This window comes from Mytilus trossulus, chromosome 3, assembly GCF_036588685.1.
Source record: "Mytilus trossulus isolate FHL-02 chromosome 3, PNRI_Mtr1.1.1.hap1, whole genome shotgun sequence".
NCBI classification, from domain to species: domain Eukaryota; kingdom Metazoa; phylum Mollusca; class Bivalvia; order Mytilida; family Mytilidae; genus Mytilus; species Mytilus trossulus.
Window position 1 is genome coordinate 92,606,928 of NC_086375.1, and position 14,110 is coordinate 92,621,037.

The 14,110-nt window shown below is 32.4% G+C and overlaps 1 protein-coding gene across 2 annotated transcripts; it reads left to right on the forward strand.

Moving 5' to 3' along the window:
* The first annotated feature begins 581 nt into the window (after positions 1-581).
* On the forward strand, positions 582-13,438 carry LOC134712869 (galactoside 2-alpha-L-fucosyltransferase Sec1-like). Of its 2 annotated transcripts, none has more exons than XM_063574841.1 (2): positions 582-726; positions 11,610-13,438. In XM_063574841.1, the coding sequence occupies exons 1-2, from the start codon at positions 596-598 to the stop codon at positions 12,556-12,558; spliced, it is 1,080 nt and encodes a 359-aa protein (XP_063430911.1). In that variant the 5' UTR covers positions 582-595; the 3' UTR covers positions 12,559-13,438. The 2 variants fall into 2 exon arrangements, with proteins under 2 accessions (XP_063430911.1, XP_063430912.1); XM_063574842.1 differs by lacking the exon at positions 582-726 and adding an exon at positions 4,725-4,843 and having other exon boundaries at positions 11,610-13,434.
* Positions 13,439-14,110: the final 672 nt, after the last annotated feature.

Below are 14,110 nucleotides of genomic sequence, written 5' to 3' on the forward strand. Positions count from 1 at the left end.
CCAAAATGTTTTTAAATGGGTACAACAACAAAATCCATCACTTGTAGAATGTTTTGATACCCGCTAAAATTGCCGTTTTTCTTTTGTCAAATTTAAAATCCCCGATAGTTTTCCGAAGGAGAAGGTTATTTGGAAATGTTCATGTTGTTATTTATTGATATCTGATATCATATACTATCATAAATATGTTTACTATTTTGACTTATAGACAAAAGTATATGCCCAAAAAGGGAAATTAAGTATAGAAAATTTATTAAAACAATAGCAACTTTTTTAATGCACAAGCTGAGTGAAATTTCTATATCAAACTTCAATTGTTCTTTGACACTGATCGAGACTTCTATAACAATGACACACACATATAAAATAGTAAATTCATTTTGGAGCGTCGCCATCGCTTATAATCAAGAAAATGCCTAAAATGTTTGAATCTTGACGTTGCCGGGTCGCCGATGATGGTGTAGATAATCGGACTATATTTTGATCTATTTTGTATTAAGATATTTTGATAGATTTATTTTGTATTAAGATATACATCCTGTTTATAGATTAAGTTGACATATAATTATTACTTACTAAATGTAAAATTAGTTTCATGAACGTAAACAAGAGGATATATACAAACCCGATACAGGTTCTATTACATATTAGGTGGTGGTCAAGGTTGCAAATGGTAATATTACCAGACCAGCTAATCGCACAGCAAATCAAGACTAAAACATGCAGGTAGGAAAATTGCGCTAGAATAGTACCGGTGTCCTATAGCCATTCTTCCCCCATGTCAATTTTTCCTGGGGGAAAAACTGGATCGATCCAATATTTCCCCCCGGAAAAATTGGCATGATCCAACTTTTCCCCCTCAACGTTATAGGGGGAAAACGAGGATCAGGCCAATTTTTCCCCTTTGCGGCATGATAAGCTAGTTTTTCCTCTTTATAAATTTATAACGTCGGCGACGTCAGTTAGAAATTTTTATTCTAAAGAAAGAATATTAACTTTTTTGATTAGTTTAGCGGTACCAAAGCTTCATTGTACTACTATAAATTGATATGTATTTATATATACCATGTAAACATACAAGTTATATTTATACACACGAAGCACATTCTGATGCAGTGATACAATCCATTCTCATTCGTGAACCCTTAATATCATTGACCTACTGAATACAACTACTTAAACCACTTCTGGTCAGTTTGAAGATTTTGACTTTACATGATAAATCATGTTTGTACCACAAGGTTAAAGTACCCATCAAAGGCATGGATAGAGAAAGATACTCATCGCATTTTAAAGCTTTCATTCAGGAGAAGAAGTTCGATAAGGATGAAACTTCATCAAACCTAGGTGAGATATGTACCCCCTCTCCAACCAGCATGGGAGACGTGCAGTGGAAACGTGGAAGTACAGGAATATTCCACCTGCCCTAAAAGTGTATATAGTGTCGACCACGATCTAGCACTAATGATACAAATATCCACCGGAGTTACACGGACATGGTACATTTAGTAAGTAATAAAAGGCCACAGTACGGCCTCCACAAATGAACAAAAAAAACTATATAGTCGGCTATAAATTGCTCCGACCATACAACTTAGGGAACAAAACAAACAAAACTAACAGGCTTATTGATTACAAAATAATTTACAATAAATACAAACTCAAATGACATGAACCAACAACAACCAATGTACCCGGTAATATATATATACATGTTCCTGGCTTTGGAATGGACATTGGTACATACACAATGTGGTGGCCATAAACTCAACCCTCCCCAATGAACCCAACCTAGGACAACACATCGCAAGGAAAAAAGTATCAGTTGCAATTGGTTTCACTAAAAATGTTGATACGTCGAACAAAAATCACTTACACAAGAACAATAGAAACAAAGCACCGAAATAAAAGTACTCGCAGTTACTGAAATCTATTTCAAAGCTAGTGAAAATATATAGACGGACTAGTGGACATAGACAGACTGGTAAACATGTGAACAGACGGGTGAATTTGTAGACAGACTGGTAAACATGTAAACAGACGGGTGAATATATAGACAGACTTCTCGACATGTAGACAAACATGCAGTTGAAAATGTAGAAAGACTAGGGGACACAAAGAAAGACAGATTAGTTGAAACATAGACAGACTGATAAACCTGTAGACACAACTTGTATTAAGTGGCAGTCTTTGTAAGAATCAGGCAATTTAGGTAAAAATTAAAACATGATTAGAAAAAACCCACCGAGCTAATCATGCTATTCAATACTAACCATCATCCTGAGTTAAAAAGTATTAGTCTTTCATTTGTGTGTGTCTGGTAATATCAAATATCTTGGTTAGAAAATTGGTTAGAATGATAGCAAATTACAGAGTTATCTCCCCTTATTCGTTAATTTCTAGTGCATTTCAACCAAATTGTATCTTCTATTACCAGAACAGAAAATGGAAATGAATGTTATTTTTGTGCATAACTACATATTATGAACTGAAATCAATGTCAAATAGGGTGGGATTTTTTTTGTCATGTTTTCACCACTGCCTGATTCTTAGGCAGACTGGCACTTAATGTATCTATAAACCTATTTCGGTTTCATTTTTAGACGTGTACATATATACGGTGATATCTATTATATAGGGGGAAAGATTGGCATGGGGGAAAAGTGACTATATGTATACGTATTGTCAAATTTCCGCGGGGGAAGAATGGCAATGATCCAAAATTTCCACGGGGGAAATATTGGCTCATGCCAGCCTTTCCCCCGGGGGAAAAACTGGCATGGGGGAAGAATGGCTATATAACACCGGATCAAAAACAAGCGGACTAAAGATGCCGGTAGGGAAATTACTCTAGAATACTACCAGATCTAAAACAAACGGTATAGTTCGACCCATTTAATAATTATTTTCATTTGGATATAGTTCTTTTGAAATCATACGAATAGTGTAACTTTCAACCCTTAAAATGTCAGTAATTGTAGGTGGAAACAACGAACTTGTTTATTATTTTCCTTGGTGTGCATGAACATGCGAAGTGAGGATTCTCTACTTACAATAGTGAGTGAGTGAGTGGCGGTGACTCAGTCTTCACGCTTAACCACAAGTCCTACAGTCATGGCTTGTAAAATTGCTGTCTGGCTTGTGAAATTCTTCTCTACGAGCCAAAAGAATCAAACTTAACATCTTCCTATATCTATTTGGTAAAATTGAGCTTCGAGTTTGTGGATTCAAATGTTTAGTGTGAAGACCAACTACAAACATGTAGCATATTCAAAAAGTATTTGAAACTTTGAGCCCAAAAATGTGTTCAAAAACATCCATTTAGAAATAATTTTTGATATGATCGGTTCACTAATTATACAATGATTTCTGACGAGTGTGTGTAAAAAAAAATTAATTCATGAACGAATAGACAGCAATAAAGCTTATGTTCGTAGTAAATTCAAGTTGACCCTTGTTCTTAAGTACATCAAATGTACTAAATAGTAATTCAAACTTCTTTGATTGAAACAACAGACTGAGGTTCAGTGGTGGTCGTTTGTTGATGTTGTTCATAAGCGTTTCTCGTGGTTTTTTTTTTATACAGAATAGACCGTTGGTTTTCCTCGCGTTGGCATGGTTTTTCACTAGTAATTTTTTCGGCCCTTTAAAGCTTGTTGTTCGGTGTGAGCCAAGGCTCAATCACGGTTACAGACCATACTATGACCAGATTAGATTACTTTTACAAATTGTAAATTGGATCGGGATTTGTCTCATTGCCGCACTCATACCACATCTGCTTATACCAATGAGTATATATTGTATTTAAAATATATCCGTGTCACATACTAATAATCGGACAGTTAATTCTGTAAATGGCCCACTAATTGAAAAGACTAGCATCTGAGAATAGTTTACCAACATATGATGAAGGTCTATCTGCATCTTTGGCTATCAATTCATCATGTTATTTTTTTGGTTTTGAACACTACTCAGTTCAGAAAGTAAATCCATATGATAGCGCTTCAAATGTACTAATTTGATTACGGATGAATTACTAAAGAAAACATATCTCTTATTGTTTTTTTTTCTGATTTTGGGAGACACCTTTAGTGTCATATTTAGTTTTGCCAAACTGTCTAACAAAACTGGTCTAAACCTGAGTCCGTCTCATTTTTTTTTAACATGGGTTCGAATGATCACATTTGATTTTTTTTCGCTGCTGCTTAGGCTATGGAATAATTTGCCAGTGCTTTAAAAGAATTAGACTTATGTTGATTTGCTTGGGTTTTCATGTTTCTTATTTTAATGAAACACTCTTTCTTGTTTTTTTTCTTTGTGAAAAGTTTTAATGTTTAAAATGTTTCAGTTAATTAACAGAACTCAAATTAAATTTATTGATAAAAAATCTTTAATATCAAATAAGCTTTATTTAGATTCGGCATAGTATACAAAAAGGGAACTTTGTTTATCATCTTGAATCATCTTTTGATTTACTTTTAATTTTTTCTTTGTGAAAAGTTTTAATGTTTAAAATGTTTCAGTTAATTAACAGAACTCAAATTGAATTTATTGATCAATAATCTTTAATATCAAATAAGCTTTATTTAGATTCGGCATAGTATACAAAAAGGGAACTTTGTTTATCATCTTGAATCATCTTTTGATTTACTTTTAAAATTCATTCAAAAACTTTACGTTTCCGAACCGACTTGATCTTACAATTAGATTTATACTGACTGGTTTCCAATATTCTACCTTTGTGGCATGCAAGTTCGCTATTGGATTCACAACTCCTTACCAGTAGAAGCAGAAATGTAAATAAGCCAAAAACAGAAAAGACGATGATCTCGTTTGGCAAAAGGTTGATTAATTCAGATTTGCACCAATAAGATAAAATATTGCCATACCACACACTGACATATTATTTAAAAGCCAATCAAACACAAGGCCTAGCCACGAACAAACATACCGACATATTCGATGCAGCAAAGACAGTTACAAATTTTCATTTTTCTACCAAACTATGTCTGTTGACGTTTTTCTGTATATAAAGATTAGAAGAAGATAAAACAATTTAAGCAATATACATCTGTATGTGACTTATATAACGAGCGAACAACTCTCTACCCGACATGATATATCACTGACACACGTTAAACTTAAATCAAATTATTATGGGAAATTGGGTAGGCAAATGCTCACATAATCTGTACCCATACAGGCTCCAAATGTCTTCCTTTATACGCAATAACTCATGGTGGTGATCCTTATAAAGGATGCTCATATGGAGACAAGAAGAAGAAAGGATATATAATAAGCCGATAAGGTGGTATATGGGAGTCTAAAATAAAAATGATAGAATTTTGTCATACTTTGCCGAAAGGTAGTATCTATTGATATATGTTTAAAAATTTAATAAAAAGGATAGGTCACCGCACATTTTCTCAAGCTACAGGTTGTGACAAAATGACACATTTTGTTTGGATTGTGTACAGGAAAAACACACCATTTTGTGATTAGAAAGTAAACAAATTGATAGAATTGTAAAATAAATTAGGAAAAGATAGCTTTCAGACAATGCTTTGAGAATATCAAAAGAACTGTACGTTTTTTACGACTAAAATACAAAATAGGAAAATTCTATGTAAATTCCTTCAGAAAATGCACTGTTTTAGAGTATTAAACCTCCCCTTAAAATGCCAATTAAAAACAATCAAAAATAATCTACACTTGTAAAAATATTAATGGTAATAAGTTATATTCTTATAAATTGGTTCTTTTAAAGGGGCACTAGCTGTCAAATTCATGTTCACCAATTCTAATCAAATTCTAATATTTGATTTATAACAATGTAAAACATTTATTTATCCAAACTATTAAAAGTCTAAATAAAACAATAAACAAGGCACAGGCATGAAAACATGTCACGTATGTAGCTTCGTTTCGTGTGTATTTGAGTCTAGAATAGATGCCATCTAATTATTTATCGAGTTGACCTCTATGATCATCCGATGACCATATAAGCGATGTAAACATAAATATAGATATAAATTCATAAAGCAAACACATGTTGTTGAACTATTCTAGGTCCATTTAATTTCATATTATGGATAAAAAAAACAAATGTTTATCATCGTTTTTACCTGTATTAGAATGTTTATTTGTGGAATCTAATCAGTCAATCAAATGATTTACCTTTGTTTCACTTTCAATGTTGACATTCTCTTCTTTTAAATAACTTTACACATACGAGTCGATTCATGTGTTATCCATCTCAAGCTAAGGGGTTAAATTAAAGTTCACATGAATACCGATTCGATGAGGTCGAATTATTCACATGCAAGTGAATAACTCATAATCAATGATTTTTGCTTATATTTTGACAAAATTGAACCTTATTGGCTACTATTACGAAATTATTATTTCACTATTTGTATTTCATTACTGATTGAGCCAAAAAAAAAATTAATGTATTAGGTTTTTCATATATCTTGTAGCTAGTGCCCCTTTAATGAAAATTCATATTAAATATCTGCATTCCTGCATCTAATTCTGATTACTTGATAGAAAATATTTGGACATTAGATTCTCTGTTTTTCACAATCCAAGATGGCGGGAGACACCCATGGCCATACCACCTTAAGGTTGTCAGAGACATATATATATGAGTCATATGTGAGTTCGTGGTCTAGTGTTTAAGACCAATGGCTACAGTACTGAAGTTCAATTCTCACCTGGGTTGCAAAAAATTTCAGTACATCAGAAGGGTGATTTTCACCCTCTCAGGGCAGAGGGAGGTAAGACCTTTATCTGGACTCCGGGATCAAGTGTTTTTAAGCTTGAGATATCGGGATCGATTCTTTTGTAATCTGGCAATTCTTTTTTTCGAATTTTCGGATGTTGGATTTAAATTTCTTTAGATTTTGGAAGCTTTGGATTTCATGTTTTTAAGCCCTGAATTTTGTGATCAGGATCCCCTCCAACACGCTCTCACACACATCTCTGGTACCATGACCTGGGTTTAAACTAGAATGTGTACTTTGGGGGCCTCAGTTGGTCAAAGTTGCTTCCGACCTAGAGATCAATCTGCTGAAACATGTATCTCTTCGGTTTGTCTATTCCTGCTGTGCAGCCAGTTGGTTTTCTCCAAGTACTTATGCTTCCTTCACATTAATAATAGATTCTGCCTGGTGTTCTAACACTCCCTTGTGTTGAGGTGGGAATTGAGATTTGTCAATACCTAACACTTTTAGTGACACATTTCCTTTAATCCCTATACATGTATGTTGTGTACACGGATTCCACTGTACCCTCGCAGCTCTTGAGTGGTGCTCTGTAAACGTAGGGATCTAGGATTCTACGTACACATACATACATACATCCATTTAAATTTTGAAATGACTCGCATGGAGCTCTTTGTCTGATTTTCGACTTATTTCTTGTTGTGTGGTAAATGTATACACACAAATATTTTTATTGGCACAAACTCATTAATAATAAATGGAGAAGACCTATGTCATGGCATTACATATAATCATACTAATTGACATGGTAGACTGAAAGGTTACATAATAACATATCATGCAGTATGAAAAGTTACATATTGATATGTATATCATATTAGTTCACTATTTCTTATATTTAGACACTCTGATATGAAAGACACCTTTTTCCATAAGATCTTAAAAGGGTTGCTTTTTTTTTATTGACTATTTTGTTATGCATGTTTTATTAATTTCAGATTGTATACAAAATATTCCTACCATAGGATAGTATATAAGTGAGTGTTTTACACATAAATACACATACATGTAGTTTTTCAGCAACAAGCATTTTATCTTAAAAAACAAAGTAGAAAACAGATTAACATGTTGATCATTCAAGTTAGTTTTATATATTTGCCAAAAACTAAACATGAATAAGTTAGGATACCATTTATTTTAATGACAAATGTAATCCCTACATGTTGATGATTGGAACTTTAATGATGATAGATGTATACAGGATTGTTTTATGAGACATGTGGTTGTATTTGGTTCGTGTCGTGTCTGTTATATTTGTTTTTCATAAATTGTTAAGTTATGAAAAAGGCTGTTGGTTTTCTCAATTAAATTACTACAAGTTTTATATTTTTCAAGTTGTGGCCTTTTATAGCTGAGCATAAGGTATGGGCTTTTCTCATTGTTGAAGGTTGTACAGTTACTTTCATGAGGGGGGAAAGGACCTTTATCAGGACTCCAGGATCAGGTGTTTTTAAGCTCGGGATTTTGGGATTGACCCTTTTGGGTTCCGGGAATTCTATTTTTCGAATTACGGGACCTCATTTTTCGTATTTTTAAGCCTGGAATTTCGGGATTTTAAGCCTGGGATTTCAGGATCAAGGTCCCCCCTCACCCCCATCATTCATATTATTTGAAATTTGTTGGATAGTTGTCTCATTGACAATCATACTACATCTCCTTATTCTTATATCAAGCGTATGATTCATGCCTGATTTTTATGAAATTTACCCATATGTTTATCATGTTTATACCAGCAATATTTTGGATGTTTTTGAAAAAAACAGGGCTGATCAACTATTTTTTAGAGTAATGGCATTATGCTCCTAATAATGTAATTTCTACAGAAAAATCAAAATTGCTATATAAGTGCTCTTTTTTGTTCAATTCTTGTATTAATAAATGAAATTGATATCAAAAATTAATATTAGAAATCATGAACCCTGATAAACAAGGCACATGTCAACTTATGATATAGATGGTACTTATGTATACTTTAATAATGATAAGAAAAATCTTCAAGGAAAAAAATATTACACATGTCCATATTTACATAATTATGAGTTGGGGATGGGGGGCATGATCACATATTTTAAATACTGACTTGACAAGTTATTAATTTTGATATGAAAATGCTTGTTGTGCTACATTTTTCTATATATTTATATATTTTTTTGATGAGTGATATGCATGCTTAATCACAACCAGTACCATTTAGGAATCAATTTTATTTGGATTTTAACAAATTATGATTACTCTTAGCAGCAGAAAATTATTCACATTTTGATATACGAAAAAAAAATCTAAAATGGTATTGGTTTCAAGAAGAATAACCGCTACAGTAATGTTTTTGATATGTATGTAGTTCTTTAGATTTGTTTGATTTTTGATTCAGATTTTAGTAACTTATTAATTGAATATATTTATTTATTTAATTTTGTATAAAAACATTTGTTATTTTAAGTTTAATCCAGAAACCTGTGGGTCTTATGATGTACCCCTCTAGTCACATTACATGTTGTTAGCTTATCTTATAATAGCCATTTTTCAGAAACCAATAAGCATAAAGCCCTCTAAATCAGTATGCAGATGCATCTTGATGCTTGACCATATGCTATTAAAAATCATATAACTTTACACTTTGTGTATTGATGCATCCAGGGGAGAATCATATGTTCAGATCTCAAATATTAGGTGGTCTTCCATTTTATGACTGAAGGAAAAGATGTGTTTTTTAAAGAGGAAAATATCATGTTGTTTATTAGATACAGGTTACTCTTACAGTCTTATTTTTTAGCTTTAATGAGTCACATTTTGTTTTATACCTTAGAGGTTCTTTCAGAAGACTTTAAAACCACCTTCAAAAAGTGGGAATAGAAATATGGTCACTTGGTCTTCTCCCAACTGGCAGTAAAATGCTTTCCGAAGTAGGGCATTCGTTTGGCTGTGCAGGATGTATAAAGTTCGCAGTCACGTTTAGTCAGAATGGGTAAAAGAGAGTGCCATGCTCTTTGCACGTTAAGAACCCATGCAAAAACTCTTTGAGGGTTTGTAGGTAGCCTGTTGCAAGGCAAAATTTCTGTCCCTATCCAATATACCCTTATTTTCCAGTAGCAGTCCAAATTTCCCAGACCATCATCCCAAATGGCCTCTATTATGACACGACCTACCTACATGTATTGTATTTATTGTGAACTTGTTCTCGTCCTGAATATGCATGAAATATTTGGCACTGGACATTAAGCAACCAACAAGCAATCATGTATTAATTATTAAACATGATTAATATACTTTATACCTAGCTTTTGGTGTAGCCTTGCATTCTATTTATATCTTTATTTCTAAACTTCGCTTTTATAATCAAAGACAGTATAATGAGGGTATTAAACTTTATTCATTTGTACATAAGCATAGTACATATTTTCTATCAAGTACATATATAAATATATATTGATACATTTTTTAGTGTTGAGTAGAATAAAATCATTTATTACCAATTTTCCTGAGTCTATTATTTTATAAAATAAGATGGGTTTTTTTTTCTGTCTATAATTATTTTGTAATTAAACAGATATTTTTATAATTTACAAATCTTTGAATGAAACAAATATTGTAAAATTCAGCATGTTGCCACATATTTCCATACAATTACCAGTAACCTTATAACACTGGCAAACTCCTAAACCAGAGCATGTTGCCACATTGCCATACAATAACCAGTAACCTTATAACACTGGCAAACTCCTAAACCAGAGCATGTTGCCACATTGCCATACAATAACCAGTAACCTTATAACACTGGCAAACTCCTAAACCAGAGCATGTTGCCACATTGCCTTACAATTACTTTATATTAGACTGGTATAATCCTTACCGAAGTGAAATGGAGGCCTTTTGGTTTTCTAGCTTGCCTGGCCCAAAGGGCCAAGTGATATTTCTTATCACTTGTTGTCCATTGTCTATGTTATATTACTTTAACTTTTACAAAAACCTTCTCAGAGGCTCTGTATCTATATGACCAAATTTATAAAAAAAAAATTATCAGCCATACAGAATCTACATAGAAATCGATTTTTTATCATAAATAATGCTCTAGTCTACAATGTTGGACAGTGTCCATTGTTGAAAAGACACAGAACTACCAAGGTTCTAAAGAGCCTCTAGTTTTAATTGGTGTAATGGCTTCCTAATTTATGTTTACTGTACATCTCCTTTGGTTCATACAGAATAGTAACTTGTATTTGTGCAAAACAGGCTTTAATACTAAAAAGTAAAAACACAAAAATACTGAACTCTGAGGAAAATTCAAAAAGGAAAGTCCCAAATCAAATGGCAAATTCAAAAGTTCAAACACATCAAACGAATGGATAACAACTGTCATATTCCTGACTTGGTACAGCCATTTTCTTATGTAGAAATGGTAAATTGAACCTGTTTTTATAGATAGCTAAACTTCCCACTTGTATGTCAGTCGCATCAAACTCCATTACATTGTCAACGATGCACGAACAAAACAAACAACCACAATGGGTAAAAATGTCAAAAATAGGGGTACAGCAGTCAACATTGTGTTATCATCTTAATCACTACTAAATGAGCCAACCATTACTTAGTGTCAGAACATTTACAGAGACTTTATTTCAGTAAAAAATATTCTTTTATCCTTACTCAAAGAGAATTGAATAGTTTTGATTAAACTGGCAGTGTTAGTGAGTACTTGTATTACATGGATGCCTATTAAATTGTCATGCCAACCTCAAGATAAAATTATTTATATTAACATGAGAGGTAATTTTTTAACAGCATTATTTGTGAAATTCGTTAACTATTTTTTGTTTTGTTTTACAGAAAAAGAATAAAAGAATGGACAATATTGTGTGGTTTATTGATAGGAGTAGGACTACTCCTTATGTACAGTTTGAGAACTCCAACAACAAGTACTGGAATCACAGTTCAAGTGGCAAGTTTGAGGAGTAATGAAGGAGCTGCTACTGTTACCTTCTGGGGAAGAACAGGGAACCATATGTTTGAATATTCCACCCTGATAGGCATTGCTAAGCGTAACAATGTAACTCCAGTGTTAATAGAAGGTACAGGGTTGTGGGATTGTTTTGATTTACCTATAAAAATGGGTAAAAAGTCAGACTTTAAAGACAGTAGAATATTGACAGAATACAGACCAGGTTATTATACTCCAAGACTTGCTAAACTAGATCCTAAAGAAAAGTCATATATACAGGGATATCTACAGTCTTTTAAATACTTTGATGATGTAAAATCTGAATTATTACATAAACATTTTATATTTAAACCTCAGTACGCAAATAAAGCAAAAGAATTCCTAGCAGATACTCGTAAAAAACTGAACAAAGAGCATGCAGTGACTATAGGAGTACATGTAAGAAGGGGTGACTTAGTGCGACAGAATAGAAAAGGGTATGCTGTACCTCATATTCCCTACTTTTATAGGGCTATGAATTACTTCAGGAGAAAGTACAACGATGTTTTATTTATCATATGTACAAATGATTATCATTGGAGCATGGATAACTTAGATGATGGACCAGACATATATTATTCTCCATTTTACTCAGCAAGTTTGAACGGGTATTTAGATCTCGCCATATTGGGCAGTATGGATCACATGATCATGTCAGCAGGATCATTTTCTTGGTGGGCAGGTTACCTTACTGGTGGAACTGTAATCTATTTCCATGGTTACCCAAGAGAAAACACAGTCATGGGAAACACAACAAACAAACCAGATTATTATCCACCTAACTGGGTTCCGTTATAAACATTCTTGCCTGTAAGTTTCAGTGCCATTCCTGTTGAACTGTAGGTGTAGCAATTGTATTGAGGACAGAGAGAACAGAGAATAAAAATTAAAAACATCAAAGGTTGTAACATACAACATCTCAGAGATAGACACTCCAGGTTCATTTATATAAAACATGGTGCATAGCAAATGATCATTATAAGAGCTCAATTAAAAAAGGAACCAGAAAAAAACTAGAAAGTGTTTTAACTTTATATCAATCATGTATGTAACTGTTTAGGTTTTGGCTTGTTTTCATTGTTATGATGTTCATCATATAACAGGCTATTATTTTAACTTAACTTTTGATTATGAAATTTGCATAATTTCTTGTGCATGTTGTGCTTGAAATTTTTAATGAATTCCATGTTTATTCTGTAGAGATGCTTCCCATGCTAATAATTTTAATGTTACATTTTTTTAACAGGTGATAAATTGAGGCACCTGTGAGCCATCTAGTTTTAAAAAGTATCTCCAACAATTTCACATTTACATGAAAATTGAGCAAATGAATTAATAAACGTAAAAATGGTGCTATTATTACTAAAGATACTTTCATAATACATGTAATATTGTACTCATATTATTTTTACTAATGATCATGTTAATTTTGTTTTATTTATTGAATGCTTTATTTTATTTTTTTAAACATAAAATTTGTCCTCTTGTAAAACTATTGTTATGATAATGATGGTTTTGTTCAAGTTCACATGTGTAGAACAAATTTTATTTTGTCATTGACTTGCATGCTTGTGGTTAAAGGTTCATTTGACTTGTAGAAATTAGAATCAAATCATTGTGTGTTCTTGTGAAACATTAAAACACTGAACTATTGGGTTTTTTTTTCAATAAAAGTAAATGTATAATGTCATGGTGCTCTTCTATATTATACCAGAGACATATATATGTCTCTGATTATACTCAGAGTCTCAGATTAATGTATGTTTGTTTTAAAAAAGCTGATTTTAGTATGTGTTCAGGATGAGTCAATTATTTTTTGCTTACAATAAGATCATGATCATTAACATAGTCATTATTGTTGCTATTTAAAAATAAGTCTGAAATTGTTATAAATGTGTTTTAAAGGGAAGTTAAATTATTATATATATGTGTTGTGAAAAAAGTGGTACATGTTTTACAATTTCTACAATATGTTCATCTGTCATTGCCCATACAGTTTTCACATTCTTATTATATTTTCTCAAAACGCATAAACATTGTACCTAGTTTTAAGCAAAGTTTGAAGGAAAGATGCATGAAAATAGACTTATTTGTTCTATATAAATACTAGAGACAATATTTCGTTCTGATTAAGCTTTTTTTTTAAACATTATCCTCCTGAAGTTACAAAGGAAAAGATTTGGAATTTTAAAGAATTGATGATTGGCAGATCCATTCCAAGGGAGCCTCTTGTTGAAATTGTGCTATAGAAAAGAGAAAAAGTGGTCATGTCCCATAGAAAATTTTATTTTACATGCAGTAATACATTGGCAAAGTTGTATTTCTGCTCATGAAAAAAATTGATCAAAAT